At 32.6% G+C, this 27,223-nt stretch overlaps 1 protein-coding gene across 2 annotated transcripts; it reads left to right on the top strand.

The window, feature by feature from the left end:
* Positions 1-186: 186 nt before the first annotated feature.
* LOC113402655 (phosphatidylinositide phosphatase SAC2) lies at positions 187-26,821 on the top strand. Of its 2 annotated transcripts, XM_026642960.2 has the most exons (19): positions 187-441; positions 542-927; positions 1,188-1,472; positions 1,723-1,907; positions 2,536-2,647; positions 4,514-4,586; positions 5,140-5,332; positions 6,160-6,325; positions 6,689-6,850; positions 6,949-7,019; positions 7,301-7,546; positions 9,034-9,175; positions 10,496-10,623; positions 11,089-11,257; positions 12,318-12,480; positions 18,116-18,222; positions 18,415-18,538; positions 21,276-22,072; positions 22,435-26,821. In XM_026642960.2, the coding sequence occupies exons 1-19, from the start codon at positions 315-317 to the stop codon at positions 22,534-22,536; spliced, it is 3,738 nt and encodes a 1,245-aa protein (XP_026498745.2). In that variant the 5' UTR covers positions 187-314; the 3' UTR covers positions 22,537-26,821. The 2 variants fall into 2 exon arrangements, with proteins under 2 accessions (XP_026498745.2, XP_026498747.2); XM_026642962.2 differs by lacking the exon at positions 7,301-7,546 and having other exon boundaries at positions 189-441.
* The last annotated feature ends 402 nt before the right edge of the window (positions 26,822-27,223 follow it).

Genomic DNA, 27,223 nt, shown 5'->3' with positions numbered 1-27,223 from the left:
CTGATATTGCTATGAAGGGATTTTTGCCATTTCTATTATTTTGTTTACTTTATTGATATAATAAGTTATATCTCAATTTTAAAGTGGCGATTCGTGTCTCAATTTATGAATATTTAAGCACAGAGCGTCAATCTTAACACTCTTTTTAATTAATCAATATGTGAAGACATCGCTGCCTACGTAGAATGGAACAGTACAGTCATTGCCAAAGCCAATTTGCCAATCATCAACTAAAATGTCTGCCCCTCCCCCATTCACCTGAAAAACGTCAAATTTCATACAAATTACAATAACAATAAACATCATGAAATTATATGCTAAGGACCTGTACGCAAAATAAAAAAATGGAATTGTTTAAATCGGAATTATACTATATATTTGTTAGAAATGAGTCAAGTTTGTGGTGGAATCGGTTAACAGGAGCGTTTTCAGTGAGATCAGGTACGTACTTTATACAAGATATTCTGAATTCAAGAACCCTTCATTTATTATTACTCATTTTAAATTGTTATCTTTTTATGATAAATTTGTTAATTTTTAGCATGGGACTTATCAGATATCGAAGATATAGAATGTTTAGGAATAACAGAAGGTATTATAGGGAAAGTGGAACATACGAATATTTACGAACCGAGACTTATGATAATAAAAGAAAGTGTTCCCGTTGGCCAAATTTACTTCCACCATACTATATATAAAATAAAATCTATATGTTTTCTTAACATGGGTTCCTCTAATCAGGAATTAGAATTATGTCCATGTACGAAACACGGGTCCGCGTCTATAATGGCGAGTACAAGTAAAGGAAGCGGTAGAAAAATGGGGGCAAGATTGTTTGAAAATTCTGCCTTTTTAAATAAAACTGTAGGAGCGGTTAAGAATGTGAGTAACACAATTAAAACAACCACACAACAAGCTGCTACACAGGTAAATAGACCATGGTGCAAAAAAATATACTTCGAACATTTCAATCAAATATTGAGATAAATGCTATGCTTTAAATCTATATTCACATTCATTAAGTATTAAATTGTTTGTGTAGTTGGTGTAAAACCTTACCTGCAATTTTTTTTATCAAATAGCTTATGTCTAAGTGAGACTGAAGCCTCCGTCTCCAAGCTTTATGCTGTTATACAATCCTCAGATGAACTAATGAATTCTTTATGAATATTTGCATTCAATCATAGGTAAAACAAACGGTTAAAAAGCAAAGGGATCCTAAAATAGCAGAACGTTTTGAAAAGAGATTAACAGATGAGCTCCATAAAATATTTGATGACTCTGATAGTTTCTACTATTCCCGAACACTTGACTTAACAAACAGCTTGCAGCGACAGTATGAAATAGAGAAAATTCTAGAAACTGAAGAAGGTACCGGAAAACCAATTACCGACATAACAAGATGGTGGAAATATGTGGATGATAGATTTTTCTGGAACAAACATATGCTCAAAGATATCATTGCTTTGGAGGTAAATTTGTATACATTTGAGGAAATTTGTTATTATTATATTATTCTCTCACTTAACTTTGTTATAAAGACGAAAAGAAAAGATATTATTTTATGCTGCACTTAGTATCACACAAAAGCACTGAGTATTCATTGAAATTTAATATAAAAACTTTTGAGTAACTAAAAACACAGCATACCTTTGATTAACACTGAAGATGACTATGACATTTACCTTTAATACAATTAAATAATAAAATTTCTATCCCCAGAGTCCCAACTGTGATCAATGGGTTTTACCAATAATACAAGGATATGTTCACCTATCACAAATAGCAGTTGAACCACCAGACGCAAATCCGTTGAATACTGAATCATTGTCTAATGCTAATACATGTGATGAGAAATTCACTCTGGGTCTTATATCGAGACGGTCAAGATATCAAGCTGGAACTAGGTAAACTGACTTGAAATTAGTATTGTAACTATTTGGTACTCCATGTTTTATGGCAATCTTTATATAACCTATAATTACTATATTATAAAACTTAAATTAAGTATAATATATCGTTGTTGCATCTGCAAAAGTCTCTATGTGTTTTTTTCTAATTTTTAGATTGTTATGCCGTTTTAATCGTTATTTTAATACGTACATACTGTACAAACAGTTTTGTGATAACTTCAATAATTTAAAAGTTTTAAAATTTAACTATGTGACGTTCATACATCGAAAGCTACATAAATTGAAATAATGATTAAAATGGCATAAAAATCTAAAAACAAGAAAAAAACACATAGCGACTTTTGCAATCGCAACGACAATGAATGAATGAAAAAAGAGTACAGTTCTCTTTGGTTTTATTTCTCTATTTGTCAACAAAATTTCTTTCTTATTTGTTTAGTAGCAACGGTATAATATAAATGAGAGGAAATGAGAGTAGCAAAAATGTTTTACGAAGCATTCAGATTTATATGTTTTTCTAGAAATTTCTATAATTATTCTTGACCATTGGGTGAACACTAGTAATATATATAAGGCATATAAAAATTCAATTTAAAATTATAATTTATAATTTTCATCAAAGGTACAATCGTCGGGGAATAGAACCAGAAGGGAAAGTTGCCAATTATGTGGAAACGGAGCAAATTGTATCCATCATATGCTCGGATAGCATACACCGAGCGTCTTTTGTTCAGGTAAGATAGTTTTTGTTGTATGTGGATGTAACAGCTTTACTTTACATAAATTATCTGTGCTCCTTGACATAAATCTTAAGAATACTCATTTAACTTTTTTTAAAAGCCTTTTGATTCGAGAGTTGTTTGAACAGTTTTGGTCGATTGCCAAAATATAAGTACTGTTATGTTCGAGTTTTCGATTGGTGGCGTGCTTGTGAAACCCTTGATATATTCAAAAAATATTTAAGTAAAGTCATAAAAATGTGTTACTATAATTTAATATTATAACTTTTTATAGGCGAAGACCTAAAAAGTGATAACATTTCATACGATTTGTTTTTTTTCTCAAACTCCAAAAACGAGATCTGACTAGGTACATATAATTACTGTATAATTGACCCAAATGCGCAACACGCGTGCAACGACGAATTCAATTTCATTTACAATTATTTTATACATAAACTTTAATTTAGCGCGGAAGTCAGAATTGAATGGCGTTCTTTGAAAGCGATAACTAAGTATTATTTATTATCGTCATGAGTTATTACATCGCAATGATGGTTGAACTCCCGGAGGCTAATATCGTGAAAGTTTTCGTGAATAATATCTTTTGAATTTAATATACTATATTATACATTTTTAGAATATGCTTTTTTATTATTTTATTTATTTATTTTATGATATTAATAATGGCAAATGAGATATCTGATAGTTATTTGCCACCGCCGTCCATTGAATTAGGAATTAAAATGTTGTGTCTTTTGTGCCTATAGTTACACTGGCTGACGCACCATTCAAACCGAACACAATATTATTAAGTATTGCTCTTTTGGCAATGGACCGCAATAGACACAACCCAGACGGGCTTGTACAAAGCCCTACCATCTATTGAATTGTTAGGAATTCTCGAGATACTTTTTAATTAATATATATATATATATATATATATATGATGTTTATTTAAACTCACTCAAAAAGTGACAAGTATAATTGACCTTAGAACTGTATTTTTTTTTAATTTTAAAGATAGGTTATCTGTAACGATGTATGTAGGTCTAATCCGTAGTACATCTATTTATTAAGTAAGGTTTTGAGTTAATTGTGGCCGAGGACAAACTGAGCTAATAAAATAATTTAATTTATGTCCCGAATAATACTTCAGTGAATATTTGACTGCGACTATGATCATATGACAATTTACCTATATAAATAATATATTATCAAGTGCTGCGCACATTTACGTGTCCAATATGGTGGACGTACTGAGTTGAACCAATTCACCATTGAAAGCTACTGACACGGTAAAAGTTAACACCGAATATTTCCATAATGACATCAGCTACAGCGGGTGTTTTTTTTCGTGAAAAATGAAAAATTGAATGTTTAAGTTTCTGAACATCATTTTTTTTTTTGCATTGACTACGTTACATATACTTGTATATCATTTTACTATATAATAATATAATAACACGGAGTTCAAGGAGGATTTAATACTAAAATATTTCCTTGAAATCATCGGCTAAGTTTTTTTTTTTTCAATCGATGCCGCGTAATGAACTCTATAATATGTTCCAAATTTATGGAATGTTAGAGAATGAGTATGTAGATATATTTTGCATACTTCCTTAGTAATGTATGTGCAATAATGATAATATATTATTTATTAATTCATAATATTAATGAGACCCGATTTAATTAAATTGTTAGAAGAACAATATGTCCAAAAAAAAAATTATATAAAAATATAATTTCCACTAACAAAAGTATTAACAAAAAGTCTATAATGACTCTTATTTATATATATTAAAATTAAAATATTTATATTTGATAATATTCGATAAAATAATAATAATGTTGCATACATATTATTTTTAACATATCAAGGTCCGTGGATCGGTGCCAATATTCTGGAGCCAGCCCGACTACAAGTTTCGTCCTCCACCGCGTCTGGATAGAAGTATGTTTAATATAATTGGTATTTGTGTTATTTAGTTATATCCACAGATTAATGAAAAAAGCGAGAAGTCTATATATCTGTTGTTATTCGTAAGGAAATTCGTATATCAATGTATTTTGATCATAAATGTTGTCATATTAAAATAGTTTTGAAAATAACACTGCTATAATATATTATTATAGGAACTGAATAGTTACATAATTATTAATATAATTACATAACATATTCCTCTAAAGTTTTAATACTCATATAAAGGGGTCGGTCGATCCTTTCAAACTTACAAACGATTTTATAATAGTTTTAAAAGGCTTCAAAAAAGGAGGTGATTTTCAGTTATATTATTTTTTTTTTTACGTCAGAACTTTGTCATTTATGAACTGCAAAAAGTTCTTTATTTGCTGGGTGTTTAATACCCGGTTGATTCAATTTAAATTTGAAAATATAATTTCGATTAAGTTCTTTCTTTATAATAAAAAAGGAACCAAAATTCAAAATGGTACCAATTAACAACAATACCTGTAAATATATTTAACTAATAATTATCTCATCTTAGCCGAGGAGGAATCTCACGTGGCTTTCAAGAAACATTTCGAAGAGGAACTTAAAACTTACAAGCAAGTCTGTATCGTGAATCTCGTCGAACAACAAGGGAGGGAGAAAATCATTTGGGAGGCGTACAGCAACCACGTGCTAAAGTACAACAGCCCGGACATCATTTATGCGACCTTCGATTTTCACGAGTATTGGTATGAATTTATTTATTTATTTATAATACAAAACTGTGTACATATCATTGCAGGACATTGTTGTCCTAATTCAATATTACAGCACGTTTAATAATATTTAAAATAAGTCTACGTTATATATGATCTAGTCTAAGTGGCTATAGCTGTGAGTTCACTCAGGCTGCAATAAAACAAATCTACCCTGTCGGCTATGACGTTGAGGGTACGTAACGTGCGCGTCAGTGGCGCCTCCTCGAGCAACTTGGTTCGTCCGTTGGGCACCGCTAGCGACGACGGTCGATGTCTCCGCCACACGTATCTATCTGGGGCGCACAGACTCAACTGTCTTAATACATTAGCATTATGGACTATACCTACCTACCTCTATATACCTCTCAATACATAGATTAAAAGCGTTAACTCTCTCCCCTTTTTTTAATATTTTGGGAAAGCTTTACTTCTCACCTTTGCCGTCATGCCACTGTCATTATACTGATATACGAATATTGGATCGACCAAACCGAATTGTAGCAGCGTGGTGTAATTATCTCCAAAAATCTTTTTCTCAAAAAGAGATGAGGCTTTATTTTTTTTACTATTTAGAAATTTTCATAATAAATAATATACGTTTCCGTCTTTGTTAAGGAATCGTGAAAACTGCCAACGATGCTTAAAATATAAGAGAGCCTTATCTCTAGTTGGTTTAATTAAGGGGGACTCTAATTAATGATTTAAATTTCATCGCCACTAAAGTATCATTTTAAGTTTTCTTCTGAAGGCGAAGGAAAAGTTTAGACATTTCGTTTATATTTGAGTCGAGTTATTGATGTAATTAATTTGATTGTTAGTCGTGGAATGCACTACGAAAACGTCGGCATTCTGATCAATGCGATCTCCGACATCATCGGTGAGATGCGTTTCTGCTGGAGAGACGACCGCGGTCTCATCTGCACGCAGAATGGCGTGTTCCGCGTCAATTGTATCGACTGTCTGGACAGGACCAACGTCGTGCAGGTACGTTCAAAATATATATATGACGGATAATGAGCCTCAGCTTCAGCGGTATGGTCCATACTTAAGTTTCAAGCACTGGGCGTCGATGGATAGTGTTAGCGCAACGAAACACAGTAAACCAATGAACTCGTTTATTGTTTAAATTAACTTAGTTGGAACGCGCGTCGGTTTCAATATTCGACCGCACGGGCCGGCTGCTGCTCGAGAAGTGCCGACAGAGGGCGCTAGCGTCCAATGACATTTCGATGTCAGTGTTGCGATATATATTTTAGTTCCGAAGTTAGGTTAGGTTAGGTTTAAGTTCACCGACCGGAATGCTTATGCGACTAATGCGACTAATGCGAGTGCGTGCGTGCGCGGCAGACGGGCATCGCGAAGTTCGTGCTGGAGCTGCAGCTGTGCCGCCTGGGGCTGGGCGCGCCGGGCTGCGGCCTGCCGCCCGCGCTGCGCCTCGCCTTCCTCGCCATGTGGGCCGACAGCGGCGACCTCGTGTCGCGCCAGTACGCCGGCACCAAGGCGCTCAAGGTGCGGTCGAGAGGGGCTCGACGTTGTCGATTCTGCTATTCACTTACTTTTTATATTTTACTATGAATATTGACCGTTTATATATCGTTTTGTCCCAGGGTGATTACACGCGCACCGGAGAGAGAAAGTTAACCGGGATGATGAAAGATGGCGTAGCTTCAGCGAACAGGTGAGTCTAGATTAGTAATTGAGTAACTGAAAACTGAACTCGAAGAAAAAGTCGTTCAAGTAATTCTTATGAAATTTAAACGCTAAACAAAGAAACATTACACTCACAAGCCACATACCTGTGTACGAAAATGACTTCAGTAAAGTATATCTGAAACGTATCGTATATTATTTATATGATTCTTTTTTTTTATAATACAGCATCTTATAAGTTAATTTTCTTTTTGAATGATAAGAAATTCAGCGTTATTTATTCTTCTAAGAGTACAATTTGCTCTTCAGATTCCTGTTACATCACTTTAACGACAAAATAAAACAATGCGCCATAGATATCGCGCTCGGTCAGCCTGTCAGTATAACGACCATAGACGAAATAGATAATCTGTGGCATGACGTTCAGACCGCTTCATTAATGGTGTTCGAAAATATCGACACCGAGAGACCAAAGTTAGAAATGATGCCGTCGTATTTCGGACATACATTGACCGGCGAAATGGTTTCGCTTGAAATAGCGTACGCATTAGGGAGGTCAGTCTCATGTATAGTTCTGGTTTCTGTTTATTTATTGTTTGCACATTTTTAACATTCCTATGGTTAGGTTTTGCAGATAATGATATCGATTTTCTTGTACAGAATTTATTAAATATTACGTCGGATTTCAAAAATATTAATATGTAATAATATACCTAATTTAATTAGGAGCAAAGATAAAATAATCTTAGATTTATATATTCTACGCGATTTACGAATAGCTCTGCTTTTAATGCACTAGAAACCGTTCTTGATTTCAAGGCGGAGTCTAGTACTCGCCCCAACGCCCGGTGACGCTGTAAAGGCCAGTAGCAACAGCACAAATACAAACAGAGACAAAAAATAATTCTTGATTAATATCTTCTTATTTATAAAACACAAAATCAAAATCAAAATTCTTTATTCAAGTGGGGTCATAAAATCACTGGAATCGTCATGTTAGTGTTGAATTAAATATAAAGCTACCACCGGTTCGGAAAGTAGGTTCTACCGAATAGAACTACCACCATTCTAATTACAGAATATCTCAATGAAGTGAAATTAAATTTTTATATATCCTGTCTAGAAATCAACAAGTACTAAGTCCACACTTTTTTATCTTTATTATAATATTGTATCGAGTGACATACTTTATTTATCAATGCTTTTTGACACGAGTTTTAAAATTTTTAATAGGCCATGTTTAAAATAACCATTCCACTTAGTTGGTTCGTTTATTTTGTTGTTTTTATAAGTACATAATTATATAAATGTATTTATAAAATAAAAACATGTAGTTTTACTTTTGACGCGTTATTATTTTTTGTGGCTGAACAATACGCATTCAGGTAAACAAATCAGTTACAAAAGTTGTATATATATATAAGAATGGTCGGCGAGATTAATTTGACTATGTTACTATGTTACTTACAAATATGTTTAAATATTTTCCCGTCATTATCTGCGTTACCTTGCCGTTACTGCTTCGGATTTTAAAAACCTTAAAAGTTTTGAATATTTTGTGTGATCATTTGTTTTCATGCTTAATGTTTAAAACTAATACCATGATGACGTCATAGGTCTTATTAATTTTTTAGAGTGTATGTGATCGTTATTTTAGTATGATTTAACACAATACATGTAATATAACGCTCAGCCTATTTCAATCATTAAAAACAGCTCAGGAGATATACTACACGAGTGTGTGTTTAACCTAGATGCACTTTATGTTTTTTCATTCACTCATCTCACTCATTCTCTTGTCAAAAGGATAATATTTTTGAAGAAAAAAAATCCAGTGTAACTTCTTTACCCAGGTATTTTGGTAAGATGACCTACACCATACAAGGTAGCCACTACACGGACAGGCAGCCAGTCTCTTATTGAGTTGAAAATGTTAATAATAATAATATTGAAATTTACGAATGTTGACAATTAATGAATAATCCATTTCAGGGTAGCGTTCGGCTTACCAGTAGATCGTTTAAAGATGTTGCTTGTTCCAGATACTACCTGTCGACGTTCAAGGACGCGCTCCGCCAGGTGGCCATCGACGTGATGACGGGGGAGTCGCGCTCCATACCCGAGCAGCTGATCGTGCCCGACTGCACCAAGTATACCTCGGTCAAGGTGCTCAATATGTACAATGTGCGTGCATGAAACCGCTTGCTCAGATATACTCTATTTGTATCGATATAGAGTTTAGTTTTGTGTCTGCAGTCTACGTTTATAGAACGGGTACAGAGTACCGACCAAAAAATCGATTCTTTTTTAGCTAAGACTTAAATCTAATGAAAAACGACCCGGGTTTGACATGACATGTTTCCAAAGATTCTTTTGATATTTTTTAATACAAAATGATCACGCCTTTAGAGTTAAAATACCAGCCTGTAAACGGCCCACTGCCAAAGTCTGCCCCTCCTGTTGCGGAGAATGTGTGCAGCTTATTCCACCACACTGCTCCAATGCCCGTTGGTTCTTATTAATTTAATAATATTTCGACATATATCTACAATCGAATAACACATATTTTTTTTCGTCTAAAGCCATTAATCATAAAATAAAAGAGGTATATCGCGGTCAAAGTACATAAATTATAGTTATAAAGCTGCTTGTGAAAAATGAACTTAATTGTTATTATAATAGAGCTTACGATAAACAATAGATGCGATATTTAAAAAGAGCCATTTTTGACTTAAAAGACTAAGAACACTTTAGTTAAATTGCTTAACACACTGTTCAGTGAAAATGCTTGATTGAATCTTAATTTCAAAACCATAAAGCTTAAATTCGAATACAACGGAATCAAAGTTTTTACTTCTTGTAACTGATACGATAATCAGTTCTTATCAACGCTTTGCTTTGTGTTTGATACATATTTGTAGATATATCACTGTAGTCTAGAAGTATTTGTCTATGATAGATTAATATCGGCCATTTGTGTTTGGTTTCATTAATTATATTTATATGTTAATGTTTACATAGTGATAATTATTTTTAGTCTGTGTATTTAGTAGAAAGTTTTATTGCCGTAGTATAAGTCTACTTTGTTTATGTTGTTATGTATGTTTAAATCTAATGTAAAGCCTCTCTGGTTTTGAATCCCAGAATCTACCAAGAAGAACCAACTTAGAAATTCACTAATTACTCTTTTTAATAATTTTTTTTATTAAATCGGTATGTGATCGTGTTAATGGGCCACTTAACTATAAGTGGTTACCATCATCCTTAAACTTTGGCGCTGTTAATAATTTTAATAATTCCTTACATCTCCAACGCATCACCAACCTTGGGAAGTATGTTACCATGTCCCTTGTGCCTGTAGTTATACTGGCTCTCTCAACGTTCAAACCGGAACACAACAATACACAATGAGTGGGTGGAACCTACCCAGGCGGGTTTGCATAAAGCCGTACCAAAGAGTATTTACACTATTAAGATGTTTTTATAAACTAATAATGTACTCAGGACCAGTCCGCCCCAGACACCGCAGCGATGGCCCAGCACGTGAAGTCCCTCATCGACGACTGCAAGAAGCTGCTCGTGGACACGGAACCCGTGCTCGGCTCGTGGGGACTTATTGATGCGGATCCACAGTTAGTACTGATGGTGTATAATGAAATATCCTACTAAATAAATATCACTAAATATAATAATATATCAAAATCAAAATATACTTCATTCAAGTAGGCTTTTACAAGGACTTTTGAATCGTCATTTGACAAACTATATTAAATAAAGGTACCACCGGTTCGAAATGTAGATTCTACCGAGAAGAACCGGCAAGAAACTCAGTAGTTACTCTTTTTCAACATCTAAATTTACAGACATGTTAGTTAAATACAATTATATATGTATGTTATATATCTTGCCTGGAAGTTAACAAGCATTAACTCCACGCTTTTTTATTATCTATATAAATTTGTATCGAATAATATGCCTTCTTTACCGATGTATTTTTTACAAATGATTTGAATCTATGAAACGGCAAAGTTAAATTATCATAATACATGACAATGGTTTGCAGTTCGTTTAAAACGTGTACGTAATTATTTTTTCAGTACTGGTGACCCTCAAGAGACAGAAATGGATAGTGTATTAGTGTTAACAAGCGAAGCGTACTACGTGACGGATTACGATGAAACTTCAGACCGCTTACTCTCAGTACAGAGGGTGCCCCTGTGTGACGTCACGTCTGTGGAACTCGGCACTTTGGACTCTAGTGCAACGGTAATAAGACTCAATATAATCAAGTCAAACACGTGATTTTACGTCTACAATTACACACTTTACAGCCGATTTGAAGGAAGGGACAGTAATAGCAATAACTATGGTGAGGTTGTTTAACAATAAATTAAGTTATTTTTTTATAGTGATCGGTTGGCGGACGAGCTAATGGGGTCACCTGATGGCAAGTGGTCACCTGCGCCCATAGACAATAGCGCTGTAAGATATATTGACCATTCCATACATCGCCGATACGCCACCGACCTTGGGAACTAGGATGTTATATCCCTTGTGCCTGTAGTTACACTGGCTCACTCAACCTTCAAGCTCCCATACTGGGTACTGCTATTTGGCGGTAGAATATTTGATGAGTGGGTGGTACCTACCCAGAACGGGTTGCACAAAGTCCTACCACCAAATATAATGTAGACGTATAGCCATAAAAAATAATTTAAAGGCCATAAAAAGGAAAGTACATCCTATAAACGTCCTACGGCTAGACTCAGACTTCTTCGTTTTGAGAAGATTTGGAGGTCACTCAACCATGCTGCTCAATACGGTTTGGTGGATACACGTGGCGTATTATCATCTGACATTCAGATTTCTTCACGACGTTTACCCTCACCGCCGAGCTAGGAATTAATTATAAGCAAAAATTAAAAAATACTTTATTTAAAAAAAAACTTAGTATTTATTGAATTCAATTCAGGATGTATAAAAATTTAATTGTTCTTCACTGACATACTCTATAATTGATATGGTGGAAAAAAGTAACTTTTTTCTTAAGAGTTTTTTGCCGGCTCTTCCGAACCTGTGATAGCTATACATTTAAATCAATACTAAAATATGACGATTCAAAAGTACTTCTATGAGCCTACTTAATAAAGAATATTTTTAATTAGGCTTTTGAAAGTAAGCACACTAAATTCGGTGCTGCCACAACTAACTGATACACTAATGGAGCAATGACAATAATTTTAATGAGAAAATAATGAATCGGAATTTTATGAAAATAAATTTGAACTGCTGAAGAGTTGTAAGTAAACTATAAAGTTACTTTCAGATATTCGGCGTGGGTCGCAAGAGCAACACGGAACCCGTGCATTGCATCAGAATCAACTACCTTTATAATAACGAGTCGGGTTACTTCCACATGTTCCGGTCGACGACGCTTCGGTTTTTCAATAATATGGCCGTCGTTATCAACACTAAGGACGAAATGATTGGTAAGAACATTGTGTACCACGGATTTAGACTAATAATAATAATAATAATAATAATAAATCTTTATTTAAAAATAAAAGCATTACAGTAATTACACCAAGTCGCTTTTATCTACACTAATTACTTAACAAAAGAGATAAAATTTAGTAAAAATAAAATTTATAAAAAAAAAGTAAACAAAAATAAGCTTAAATCTATTTAGGAACTACAAAACATCTTAAAAATTCTGGAATATATAGAATTGTTTGAATATAGTATAAAAGGGATCACAAAATATGTCTACATCTCGACAACAAAGTAGGAAGTTATTTAAAAGTTTAACAGCCCTAGCAGTGGGGCTGTTGCTAGCGTGGGGAGAATGCCACATAGGTGGGTAACAAAATAATCTATGTTGCCGTCTTCCAACACCACGCATATATTGGTCGGGAACATACAAAGATATGGATTCACGTACAGCAATGCTATCCACTCTATTCATTAGAATTAAGTAGTAAAATTTTATATGTGCGGATTCCCGCCTAAGCTGAAGTGTATCTAAACCAACCATACCTGACACAAACATAGAAGGATAGAGAAAAGGGTAGTATCCATATTTACGTTTAAATAAGTATCTACAGAATTTACGTTGAATTTTTTCTAGCATTATAGTGTACATTGCCTCGCGCGGACTCCAAACTATTGAATTATATTCTAATTTACTACGGACATATGCATTATATAATTGTTCTATTACTTGGGTATTCTTAAATTGTGATGATATTCTAATAATGAAACCAAGACATTTATTAGCATCTTTGCAAATTTTAACTATATGGTCATGAAAATTTATTTTGCTATCCATTATAACTCCTAAATCCTTGATTTTGATTACATGTTCCATTGGTGTGTCAGACAGATTATATACATTTTTAATAAGCTTACGAGATCGAGAAAAAGTGATAGTTTTACATTTTGAATTATTAAATGATAATTTGTTTCTTATAGTCCAGTCAACTACAGCATCGATATCACGTTGTAACGCTACACAGTCTTTAGTCTCAGTTACAGATAGGTACAGTTTCAAATCATCAGCAAACATAAGGCATTTGGCATTAGAGATAACACTTGGTAAATCATTTATCATTATCAAAAATTGCATAGGACCCAAGGTACTACCCTGACTAACCCCTGATCGAGTATAATACTCTTTCGATTTATAACCGTCTAGCTTAACAAACTGTCTTCGATTTTTTAAGTAGTGAGCCATCAATTTTAAGAGAGAAGTTGAAAATCCTAATACAGAAAATTTGGTTAAAAGTACATCATTATCTACGAGATCGAATGCTTTCGTAAAATCAAAATAGGCGGCATCTACTTGACAGCCAGACTTAACTTGAGTACTTATATAATCTATAAATTCTATATGATTTGTCAATGTGGAGCGTCCAGGACGAAACCCATGTTGGCAATCACTCAATTGTCCCTTTATTTGTTTATAAATAATATTATTAAGGATCGATTCAAATATCTTTCCAAATACACATAGTACAGCTATAGGTCTATAATTTGTTATATCCGTGGACGAACTCGATTTTGGAATAGGTGTTACTCGCGACACTTTCCACTTTCTAGGGTATAAACATTGTTTAATTGAAAGATTATATACATGAAGTAAGGGCACTTCCAAAGCCGACAAGCAATCTTTTACTAGAAAGGGAGGTATGTTGTCAGGACCACAAGCAGTTGAAGCTTTTAGTCGCCGTACTGCAATTCTGAGTTCAGCAACTGTCACTTGCTCAATGGTTACCGTAGATTGGCAACCAAATCGATTAGCCTCTTCCTCAGCTATCTTCACGTCTAACAGAGGAGAAGTATCATGAAACACAGAACTGAAATATTTAGCAAATGAATCAATGGCTTTCTGCCCCTGTATGGTTTCATTGTTATAGGTATATGTTTTTATCTGCTGTCTAGTTTTACGTTTTTCCTTTACAAATTGCCAAAAACTTGATGGTTCTATATTTATATTGTTTTCAACCCTAGATATATAATTTTTAAATTCTATATTTATGAGTCCCTTGACTTTAGTTCTATAGTATTTAAAAAGTTCTTTATTAAACTCTAAATCATAACACTTAAACTTTTTTAGATTAAAATATTTTAATTTTATATAATATATTATTTCTTTGGTATACCATTTTGGATATGTATATTTATTATTCCGGACTATTGTTCTTGTAGGAACGTGTGTACTAATAACACCATTAAGTTTATTATATAGTATATCTAAGGCTAAGTCTAAATTTAAATGATGTTTTTCAAGTAAGTCGGTCCAGTCAATATTCGCAATGTCAACGTACAAGCTGTGCAGATCTGCTTGCCGAAAGTTCCATTCCGTGATTAAATATTCTCCTGGTGCCAGAGATGCTGGATTTTTTGCTGTTCTAGGAAGTGTGAGCAGTATCTCTAAGGGAGGGTGGTATGCATCCATGGGAACTAGATGCTCCGTATCGGACGATATTTTAATATTATTGTGATCCAGAGTAGTTAGTACTAAATCTAAGATACATCCATATTTATTGCTAATATTATTACATTGTTGCAACTTACTATATTCCATAAAATTATTAAATTGAAATCTAACACTATTATTGCACGAATTTAAGTTGAAATCACCAACTATCAGAAATGGATATTCAGTATACATATTAATTGCATTTTCTATACATGTTAAAACATCAAGATATTGTTTACTGCTGTAGCTGGGTGGTAAATATACTACACATATCATTATCTTAATATTTTTCCAGGTAATAATAGCAAACAATAATTCTTTATCATCAGTTAAGTTATCTACATTTGTAATTCTTTTTATATTATAACAATTTTTAGCTGCCAATAGAACCCCACCCCACCCGACGTCGCCGGGCCGGTCTTTCCGTAGGACACAGTATTCAGGTGGAAATAGTTCAGCGTCATTGATAGAGCTATTGAGGAAGGTTTCTGTAAGGATGACAATATCGCTAGTTATTGTTCTAATATTGTTATAAAACATATTAGTTTTCGTACGGAGACCTCTTACATTTTGGTAATATAACAATATTTTTTTAGTACGTGTAATTTTGGTACAAATCTTTTTATTCTTTTGTTTATTTCCTTTCTTTGGATATTTAAAAGTACATCTGCTATAATGACTACGCGAGAAAAAACAGAGGACTTCTGTCCTCTATATATGAAGTTTTAGGCCTAGGTACTAAATACCCATAATACTTGTAATCAGCCAAAATTTTACATAATATATCATTGTAGACATGTTTTAATCCCAAATTAGTGAGCTTCCCAGTTATTAACGAGAACATATCAAAAGTAACTGCGGCATTGGAATCATAGAAATATGCATAAGTGTTATTTTTAAGTTCTAAGTATAAAAGGTTATTAAATAATTCTATTTTGTAATTGTATATAGGGGCGCCACACACATACGTAGGTGTACATATAATTATGTTTGTATTCGAAACATACTGTATAGCTTCCCTTAAATATACAATCAATTCTGCATAATCATTACAAGATGCCTCAAAATCTCTTTCTCCCAACATTATAATACAATAGTCAATCATACTATAATTACGTAATTTGTAGTCTAAGTTCTGAAGTAGAAGTTTTATGTTACAGTTTGGTGATACATAACGAATATAATCAAATTGGTTGAATGCTGCATCAACAGTTTGTAATGTACCGCAAGCACTATTAGTTAAAATACATATTTTTGGTTTTCTGCCTTGTTCTTTAATATAATGTGATGCTTGAATGGTGTTTTGATGATTATTTCGTACAGTTTCAGTTACTGGATCTTTACTTTTCACAGCTCCCTTCGTAGTATGGTTGGAACAAGCAGTTTTACTTGGAGGATAATATGAATTATTCGATGATAACTGATCGATTTGGTTCTTAGATTCGCTAAGAGATGGCGTTACTTGTACTGTTTTTTCAATGGATTTTCTTTTGTTCATAAGTTTATTTTCAGTATCAGAATAATCTAACTTGGTTCGCATTTTACTTATGTTCAACTGTTCACTGGATCTACACGAAGATATAGGCTTTCTTATATGTGTAAGTTGCTGAATTTTCAATTCATAATCACGAATTAACTTTACCTGTTTATTATTTTCGAACAGTAGGTTTTTAATCTCGTTTTCCGCCCTTAATAACTTCTCCTGAAGTGCGGACAATTTGTTTCTCATACAGTTCATGTCTTCTATAACTTTTGCGCTAGAAGTAGTAATACTTCCATTTAGCTGACGGGACGGGGTCGAGCTCATATAAGAGGAATTAGTATCATTTTCATCTGAGTACACCTCGGTTAGGCCTTCAAAAGAGTTATCTGTCGGAATGTTAGTTATGCATTTACGAATTGTTATATTGTTTCTTTCTGTCTCAGGAGAAATAGAATCTGATTTTGTCACAGGTGTACCGTGTTGTGTAACAAATTGATCCGTTTTTCTGGTTACTTTGTTGCTTAAGTACGACATCATTTTCAAAAATTTATATTTAAATATATATCCAAACAATAAACAGTTTTTTTTTATTTTTTTTTTTTATTTTATAATTTTTAATCGTTATTTCTTACAGAGACATCTATTTTTCAATAGTAGTAACTCAATTGTTATTCGATATATTAGTTGCTAATATCTTTATTCACTCTTAGATGGCGTTAGTGAGCAAAAATTTTGAATAAAAAACGGATTTGGTCTATTATTATTTGAAATATGGCTGCATTTAATAATTATTCCGTTGTTTTTACACTAAACTTAGGAACACTTTGTTGTTACTATTTTTTTAATTATTTTTAAATATTATTCAAGCGCTATACTCACTTGTTCAATCTTAATAGGCTTAAATAAGGTGTTTGTAATCATAGGTCTTTATTTTCGTTTAAACTGCACTAATATGTTGTACCACAATATCACTTATAGAATTTAAGTTTGTTATCACTTTTATACACAAACAACAACACTTATCGACACTTAAATATTTTTATGAATTATAAATTACAGAGACAACTTTGGCTTGTATGCACTAGATGAGCGCCACCTAGCGAGTTTTCACCTAGGCTAGATAAAGTGTCATCTTTTTTATACCTACGATGACGTCACCTTAGCCATACTTGATATTTGAGGAACACCTTTGACTCACAATTACTATTACACGAACGAGCAAACTAAAGCCTACTACTTTACGCAACGTAGTGTACATGGCACAAAGTTATTGTACGCGCGAGAGATAAGTGGATTGTGTTAAGATGAGTAAAAGGGGGAGTTGTTACGTTGTAATCCGGCTCTTGCTTTCGAAGACACTTCCTCCTTGGCAGCGCTCGCTTGGTCTTCACACACTTGAAGAACACAAGCCAAGGGGTGGGTGATGTTATTTGTGGGATAGAAGAAGGATAGTAGTTCGTTACACTATAGAGGGAGGAGAGAAGGGAAGTACGTCATACGTCATAATCATACCATGGTCAATTATCAACGTTTCAATTGATGCATTATTCCTAAATACGTTACAGTTATTATTATTATTAATTTATCCTTTACAATGCCTACAAAGTGAGGCGAGAGAGAGATTTTAAAGTGACTATAGATTTTTTTTATTATTTTTCAGAATCATTGCATTCGATTTGCGAATCGTTGATGGTCGCTCGTGACGTCGCCAAGCTACCGAACATACCGTTCCATGATGGTATTAAATTAGAAAGAAGAAAGTCCAAGGTAATACTTTGATACTGACATTATTTTTATTTAAGACGCAAGTATCAAATGATATGGACATATATTTGTTTGTAATTTATTCGTTATATATATACTATATAATAGTTGTAATATATATATAATCACGGAGGTAGTATATGAATTTAGTTTATAACTATTATCGTAAATTACAAAAACTTTTTAATTAATCAGATACATTCGACGCAAGGAGCGTCCGGCGGTGCCAGGTCGTCTCTGTACCTGGATCTCTCTCGCCTGCCGACCCTCACGCGCAACGTCAGTGAAACACAACTCGTGGCAGACATTCGTAGCGTCGGTAAGTTACTCAGATCACAACGTCCATTCAAATCAATATCTAAATAAAATTTAGGAAGTTTGATTACAATATGTTTTTTTGCAATGCCCATTTTTAAGCAACTAACTAACTGATACTCCTAATCATGCCTCCAATAAAGCGTAAAGCTAAAGGATGGGTTCGACAATAGCATTAGGGGGCTAACATCACTAGACTAGTGCTACCAATACGCTATTATCTACTAGGTATTATATACTGGGTATCCGTTTCTATACTAAAACTCTGCAGACATTTTTAACTTTGCCATTTCATAGATTCAAGTAATTTGTAAAAAATACATCGGTAAAGAAGGCATATTATTCGATACAAGATTATATTGATGATAAAAAAGCGTGGAGTTAATGCTTGTTGACTTCCAGGCAGGAGACATAACATACATATATAATTGTATTTGACTAACATGACTGCATTTTTAGATGTTGAAAAAGAGTAACTACTGAGTTTCTCGCCGGTTCTTCTCGGTTGAATCTACATTCCGAACCGGTGGTAGCTTTACTTTGGTATTTTGATTTTTTGATTTTTGATCGACGATTAAATATAACTGAAAGTTGAGTCAAACATTTCTTAGCAAGTGTAATGTGATGTGAAGGTGATATGAGTATTTGATTACATACCGCATAAAATAACACATAAATGTATGTAATACATATTTAAAACACTATAGGCTCTGACTATCTATACTAATATTACAAATGCGAATGTAACTCTGTTTGTTACTTTTTCGAGGCCAAACCACTGAACAGAATTTGATGCAACTTCCTATGAGGATGCTTCAACCCCAAGGAACTACTTCTTTTATATCTAACACCTAACGACCAACCAAGCCGCTGTCTACAACTAGGTTGATGTATATATTGTATATAGGCAATGTTAGCAACTGTCTTTGAACCCGCCGCCATCCAGGGTATGATATTTTATGCTACTATTGCAAGGAAGGAAAACAAATGATGAAAATATTGCAATTATTTTATTTTCTATATTACGCCTGAAATAATTAATACTAATATTATAAATGTACGGAACATGTCTGTTTGTTACTCTTTCACGTCCAAAACACTGAACCGAATTTTATGAAATTTGGTATAAAGCAAGCTTAAACTTTAAGGGAGGACATGGGCATACTTATTTTTATCTGACGACCAAACCCCTAAATAAATCCATAAATGTGTTCAATTAGTAGTCGATAATCATTTAATACTTCGTATCTTAGACACGAATGGAACATCAGTAACTAGTACTGTGTTGGATCAAATACTGCGTTTCGTTCCACGGCCGATGGTGAAGTTTAAGCCATGGTCAAGCAATACAAGTTCGAGGATGTCAAATTCGTCTTCTAAAACTGTTAGTTATTTATTTTTACTGACAATAGACTATTTGACTGATTTTTAAAATGCATTTTATATTATTTAGTAAAAGTTAAGGAACCCAGTAAAAGTGTCTTTTTTAATTCTAGTACATATTTGCCGAAAAATATCAAAATAAAAATTCCATGTTTAAATAGCCCGCGAAAACACTACTTTGACAATATGGCGCTGCAATGGGGTCGGTGACGTCAGTTGCCTGTATTGTAATCTGTGGCATATATAATCCACATACAGTAGGCAAACGAGGTTAATAAGCAAGTGACGTCATCATAAGCCTGACCAATCGGGAGCGTTTTGTGTCACGTGACAAACGTTTAAAAAAATGCATTTTTATTTATTTTTGAATTAATTAATTATTATTTTCAACTTTCGTTGATATATAACCATTTTTAAACTCATAATTTATACTGATTACAATAATTGACACTTTATTTTTCGCATTGACAAATAGCCTATTGTATTACAAAATAATTGTAAATTTTGGCAGTAGAAAAAATATACAATTTTACATTTATTGGTATTATTTAAAGTAAAAAGTTATATATTAAACCACAAAATCCCCAAACCTTATGATTTAGTTTGGGTATATGAAGATATGGTTCGTTTTCTATATCCCCTAACTATAATATATGTATTATTTTTTTTTTTTTTATGGTACAGATTGGCGGACGAGCATATGGGCCACCTGATGGTAAGTGGTCACCACCATCCATAGACAATGGCTCTGTAGGAAATATTAACCATATGGCGGTAGAATATCTGACGAGTGAAGAGGGTAGTGAGGGGGTAAAATGGGGAGTTGACGGTTTGTGTAGAGGTAAAGTTTTATAAATTACGTGCAGATAAAGCCGCGGTTTCAACTAGTACATTTATGTTGTGGTATATAGAGTGAAATTGTTATATGAAGAAACTTTAAATTACAATTTAAGGGACAACAATACAATGAATGACACATAAAAAATAAACTACGAAAATATATATAAATATATTTTGATTAAATTGTTAGTTTAGACCGACGCTTGATCGTATGGCTTTGTCTATGCTCCTCTCAGTATGACGTACACACTCTTTAGATTCTGTGACTATTTCGGTGATTCAATGCAATCATAGGCACAAAGGACATAACATTCTTAGATCCCATCGATCGCGCATTGACCGTGTATGTGTACATTGTGCATAGTGTATGGTTAATATATCTTATTGTGTTTTAGATCCCTAGTAGAGCAAATGGCAAGGTAACCAATTGTCTGTCTTTAATAGACAATCATAGTATTGGTCGAAATCTTTATCATGATAATAATAAAAAAAATATATTAATTATTTTTATTCAACAGGATCAAAAGCCTTAAACAACATGTCAGAGCAATTCAGCAAACTCAATAAACTGAGTCACTCTCTCAATGCGCGAGCAAGACCGAGCCTTCAACTAAAGTTCGATCAAAGCGCTTCCCGCACGAAGAAAATATTTACTTTGGGCCAAAATAAAAACGATAACAAAAAGAAAGGTAGTCTCTCGGACGGAATGAGCTCGGACTACTCATCGGATGACGAAAACAGGACGAATATATTTGAGCCAACGTTGGACAATTTTGAGAACATGCAACACTATATTGGTGACCAGCAGAGAAAGGACGAGAACGACTGCGATTTGATAGAAAATCCTCTGTATTCCTCCAAAATAGAACCACACGAGGAAGTCGTCGAAACGAGCACATCGATTGTTAAGGAAAAACAGTCGTTGAAAACTCCCAGTAATACGACCAAAAAGAATCCATTCGATACGGAATCTATAACGCCAGAAATCCAAATAGAATCTGACGGAACTTCTACCAAACCTGCACCTCCGAATTCTCTAATGCTTTCCCAAAAGTTATCCCAAAGCTCTGGGTTTATTAACTTCGAGGAAAGCCAGAACGCTCCAGAAGGTGTCAATTATCATGTTCGTTCAAATTCTCAGCACGAAATAACTTTGAATATTGCTCAATCGCACAGCGAGTCGGCTTTGCGACAGTTGAAGAATATCGCCAGTCCCGTATCGAGTGCGACTCGGGAAATGGTACTATCGCCGTTTTCTAAACTGGCAAAGGGAGTGCAATCTTTGGGGGCTAATTTGGATCCCAGAAAGATAAAGGTATGAATATTTTTTGTAAAATGTAGTAAATTTATCCTTACATTTTAATTTACTGTTATAAATGATGTGCCTTTTGTTTATGAGAACCGAAACGGTCCAGTGATTAGAACGCGTAGTTCAAACCTGGAAAGCATCGCTGACTTTTCGTGTGCCTAATTTACGTTAACAAAAATTCACCTCGTGCTCGAAGGTGAAAAATGCATGTTTCGGTAACTAGTAGCGGATGAAAATCTGCCACTTACATTACTTACACAATAAGCTCGAAAACTTAAATGAAAAGAAGGACACTAATGGGACATTTACAATGTTACTTAACTTTTTATATTTTATAGACTCAATTTATTTATTTTTTTAATTTACAGGGCTCAGCGACAATTAAACATATATCCGAACAACAATACGAAGAACACAAGAAGTTACAAGAAAAATGGCAAGGATGCAACACTCGTCTCGTTGCCCTCTAAACAACTCAGCCAGTACTTACAAGATAAAAAAGTGATGTTACCAGTATAAAAAATCCATAAATAAAAGGTACTGTAATTTATCATTAAATAATAATACCAGTCACAAAATAAGTATTAATACAGCCTTAAGTAAATGCAATTTAAGGCTTAAAAAAATGTTATGGAATTATAATACTTAGGCGCTTGAAAAATATTACAACAAATCATTTTCCTTTGCTTAGTTCAATTATTAGAATTATTATTATATTATTAAACATACCATTTAACTTAGAAATACATTGACGAGTTCCAGTAATTTAGAAAAAAATTGTTATGTAATTAGTAATATCGAATTAAATGAATGTTATGCCGGTGCCAGACATCCGATTTAACCATTAATATCGAGTTATATGTAGCAGAATAATCGCAGTTGTATAGTTTCTCTCGTACGTTGTAACGTTATTTATGACCGTCATTTGAATAAACGAACAGTCGTTTGAATGAATGGTTGAGTGGTACCGGTGTTATAGTGATGTATGCTTCGATTGATAATCGCTATTTGAATATTACCAAAGTATCAAGTTGAGATTTGTGATTTATGTATAAAATGTATTAAATTTTAACTTTAAATTATTCTAAATTTATATAAAATATTCCTTTTCAATTTTCAATAAATTAAAATAAAGACTATTATAGTTTAAGTTCTTTGATCAATCATTTTGATATAACCTATTAGTTCATATGTATACATCTCAACTTGACACAAAAGTGAATATTAGTTTAAAATCTATGAATACCAATGCAATGACACATAATATGTTACATAATATTATAGAACTATTCACTCAAGTCTCGACCTTCCAAGTTAAATTAATGAGTTTTTCATTAAATAAATTTAACTTAAAAACTCATTTGTTTATTTTTTTGCTGTCTCGATGCTAAGTCCACTCACGCACACTAAGACATCCTGTTTACGCGTCAGACATTCGTACCGATAGTAATAACTAATTAAAATGGAGTGGAGGGCCTTCGTGAGTTAATAGCTCTATATATAATTATTATTAATAATATAGCCTAAAATTTATGGTTAAAGGCTATTTTATTTCTGATTATATTAGTTGATGTATTATCAAAAATTTAACCATTTGAATGTTAAATTATGTTATCTGTAGCCCATTTCAATCAATGAAGGAGTAAAGGTAAACAAAATTAAGATTTACATATTTCAAACGATTTACTATTTAATAATAAGGGGGGGAGGAGTGCCGAGATCTGTAGTCTCCTGCCTCCCGTTCTACATACACTGAATATTCTATTCATATCGTTAGAATCGGTCCTCGATCACGCTGCAAATACGCTCGCTACGTACGAAAAAAAGATGCTTCCATGTATTTTTCGAAGGGCCATTGACCTTTCCAGTCCGGGCCTGGTCATATAAAAGGACACCGAATGCATGTCCAGCCCAGAGCGCCTGGATGGTTAAGGCCGGCTTATATTCATAGTCAGTAAATCATATGATATGAACAGAATAACATCATTGAAATGGATTTTTTCCGCGAATCCATAATGATTATGATATACTATTCAATATGTCCGATTATATTACAATTCTCTCAACGTGTTTTATTTGTCTTTGCTCTTTCTGTGGTTGGTATAGGCTGCATACTGTGTTCCTCTCGTAATATTAATGTTTCTCAAGTTTGCCAGAATAGATCAGAGAGTAGCGTTGTATTATTTATTAAGACTTGTCAGGGTTAAACGAGTTTTAATAGTTTAATAGCTTTTAGCTAAATGACATTCCGTATTGATGATTAGTTGTAATTCCAATTTTAATAATTTAAATATATCGTTGCTAGTTTTAAAGCACTTGATTTTTTACACTTTTAATATTAAACTATCACTATATGTCCAACACGATAGACAATTTGTTGCCCGACTTTTAGTCGATGTAATTAAAACAGTGAAATTTTAATAGAACCCAGTTTTTAATTAAGAAACATGTAGTATGATATAATGGTACAGTTATAAAATATTGAAAACGAAAGTAATGTGAAAAATATTAGTCGTTTAATAAGAAATAAAATGACTAAAAGTCTGCCTACAAATTGTATCTCCTTCCTCAAATAAATATTTGAATATTATTAATATAAATTGATTCAATTATCGCTTATTACCTCATTAGTGGTCGCAAATGACGACAGTATTATAATAATAATAGGAAATTATACTCGAAAGATTTAATTATTATAAATTTGATGTACTTCTGTCTCCTGTCTTATCTATTGATAATGTACTATCCATAGTATTAATAGATTGTACTTTTTAGTATCGAGACCCCAACGAATTAACCATATAAATCATATTGATTATAAATTGCTTCTTGTTCAAATGCCAAAGTATATAAAAATCAGTGAATCGTTTGTAACGAGTTCTTATTGTATTTATAATCTGTAGCTGTTTTACACTTAGCCAAATTTATGTCACATTTACAGAGATCACTATTATTTCTGTTGCTTGGTGCTAAAAAGGCTTTGGTATATTTTTTGTAAATTACAATTGGCCATTTGCGAAATAATTTAAAAAATAAATAATCTATATTGCTAAAACAATATGAGCTTTGATATTACTAATAGCAATAATATTACACAAAAGTCATATTTGACATAAAACAACCAACAGCTGTTCATTATTTCTATAATAATTACCAAAACTAAGCACTTTAGTACCAGGCTACAGAATTATTTCATGATAGTTCTGTTTTGTTTAAATGGGGTCTAGTCTATTTATTCAATGTATTTTAGAATGAAATATTTACAGCTTATTCTTAAGCAAAGGCCACATACAGCGATAAATATGTAACTTGTAGTAATATTCGTATTATCCGTTTAATATATAATATACTATTTAAAATATTTATAGAATGTAGTATATTGTGCTTTTATAAATGTACACGAAAATATTTCAATCCCTTTTCGATGCGTATACAGTTATGATATAACAAAGCTTTTATTCAAAAAGATCTGGTTCTGCTTCTAATTTTCAATATGTAAAAAACTATATAGTTTGTTATGACGTATGTATTAGTCACACTCACACATTCGATATTATTAAAATTTTATCAATGCAAATTCAGAAGATACCTGACTATTTATTCCTGTCAATTTATTTTTGAGATTGCTTACAAAATAATCAGAACCAGCAAGTTGACTTGAAAATAACTAAAATCAGCCGTTCTCCTCATTATGATTGTATTATATTCCGAAGGCAGGAGTAAAGATAAACAAAACTTTGATTAACATTTTACATGTGGTACCTCTGCCATATAATACACTAAAAACAGTTCTTGATTATCATATCTTTGTTTTTAATACAACACAATTCCAATTAACCACTTATATCCACTTTAATATTACTTCCAAAATTCTGATACTTTCGGTGACATTCAAAAATCTAGATTTTTAAGAATCCTTAATGAGTACTAAATATTATTATTTTAGAGCTTCATGTCCATTCAAGGTCAAACTTGTTTATATTTTTCACACCTGCCATTCGAATTGACGATAGTATTCGTTTTGTTTATGCATATTATATTTTATATAAACAATGGTAATGTTGACTTTAGATTAATTATTGAATTCCTAAAATAAAAAAAGATCCATGAACAAAATATTATCTACTCAAACATTTTAGTTCTTGTTACGTATTTGTTAAGCACGCGTAGACGTATATAGCTTTGTATGTGTAATAAAATAGAATGGTTTGTAATTTATAATAGCATTATATGGAGGTCTTACATTATATTCAATTATATTTCAACGAAAATATAATATAACTATAACAAATTATATTATCTATCTTTCCAAAAAAATGGTGTAATCATTTTTATTATTATAGAATTGCTTCGAGAAATTAATATAATAATTTTTGTTTGATTTGAATAATTTATAAATATTTTAAACTACTGTCTTATTATATACAAATCAACTGATTACTATATTATTTATATAATTCTTCTATGGTGTTTTATAATTTATATTAGAATAAAAAAAATTGTATTGTGATTTGTTTAGTCATATTTTTGACATTGTTACAAAAAATGTACAAAAAAAAATACTTTATTGATTTAGGAAACGTAAGCAGTTATAAAAGAAAATGTTTAAAGTCAATAGCAATGAATGAAATTACAATGTAGCAATTCGAATAATTATTTTAGTTTCCAGTTCGTTTGTTTTGTCTGTGATTGTATTTATGTTAAAAACGTTTGTTTTTTATTTATTTTATTATAGATAAAATTGCTTTAAGAAAACTGTCTGTGTTTTTATTTCCACCTTATATAAGTAACAATACATTTTAAATAATAATTTACTGTTAAGTCCAAGTTTATGCACTATTATCCTACAAAGTCACTTGATGAATCATGAAACTTAGAGTCATGTTAAGAGGAAGAGAGCAACCGATTTTTTTTTTATATTTGTATTTGATAGTACAGTGTTTATTTATAAATGGAAACCAAAAAACCAATTGCCATAACCTTTCATAACTAAAATGACAAACTCCCATATTTAGCTCCCTAAGAGACAATGAACAGGAAATGACTTTTTGATATATCCTGAGTGCTAAACTTTATGATTTAAGAACCCTCGTAAAATTTAATGCTTTTATGCCCACTTGCTTACAGTACGCGTGGTATAAGAGTTAGTTTGTCTTA

The sequence above is a fragment of the Vanessa tameamea genome, chromosome 24 (assembly GCF_037043105.1).
Source record: "Vanessa tameamea isolate UH-Manoa-2023 chromosome 24, ilVanTame1 primary haplotype, whole genome shotgun sequence".
Lineage (NCBI taxonomy): Eukaryota > Metazoa > Arthropoda > Insecta > Lepidoptera > Nymphalidae > Vanessa > Vanessa tameamea.
The sequence above is the reverse complement of the archived record's forward strand: the minus strand, read 5'-3'. Positions and strand labels throughout refer to the sequence as shown.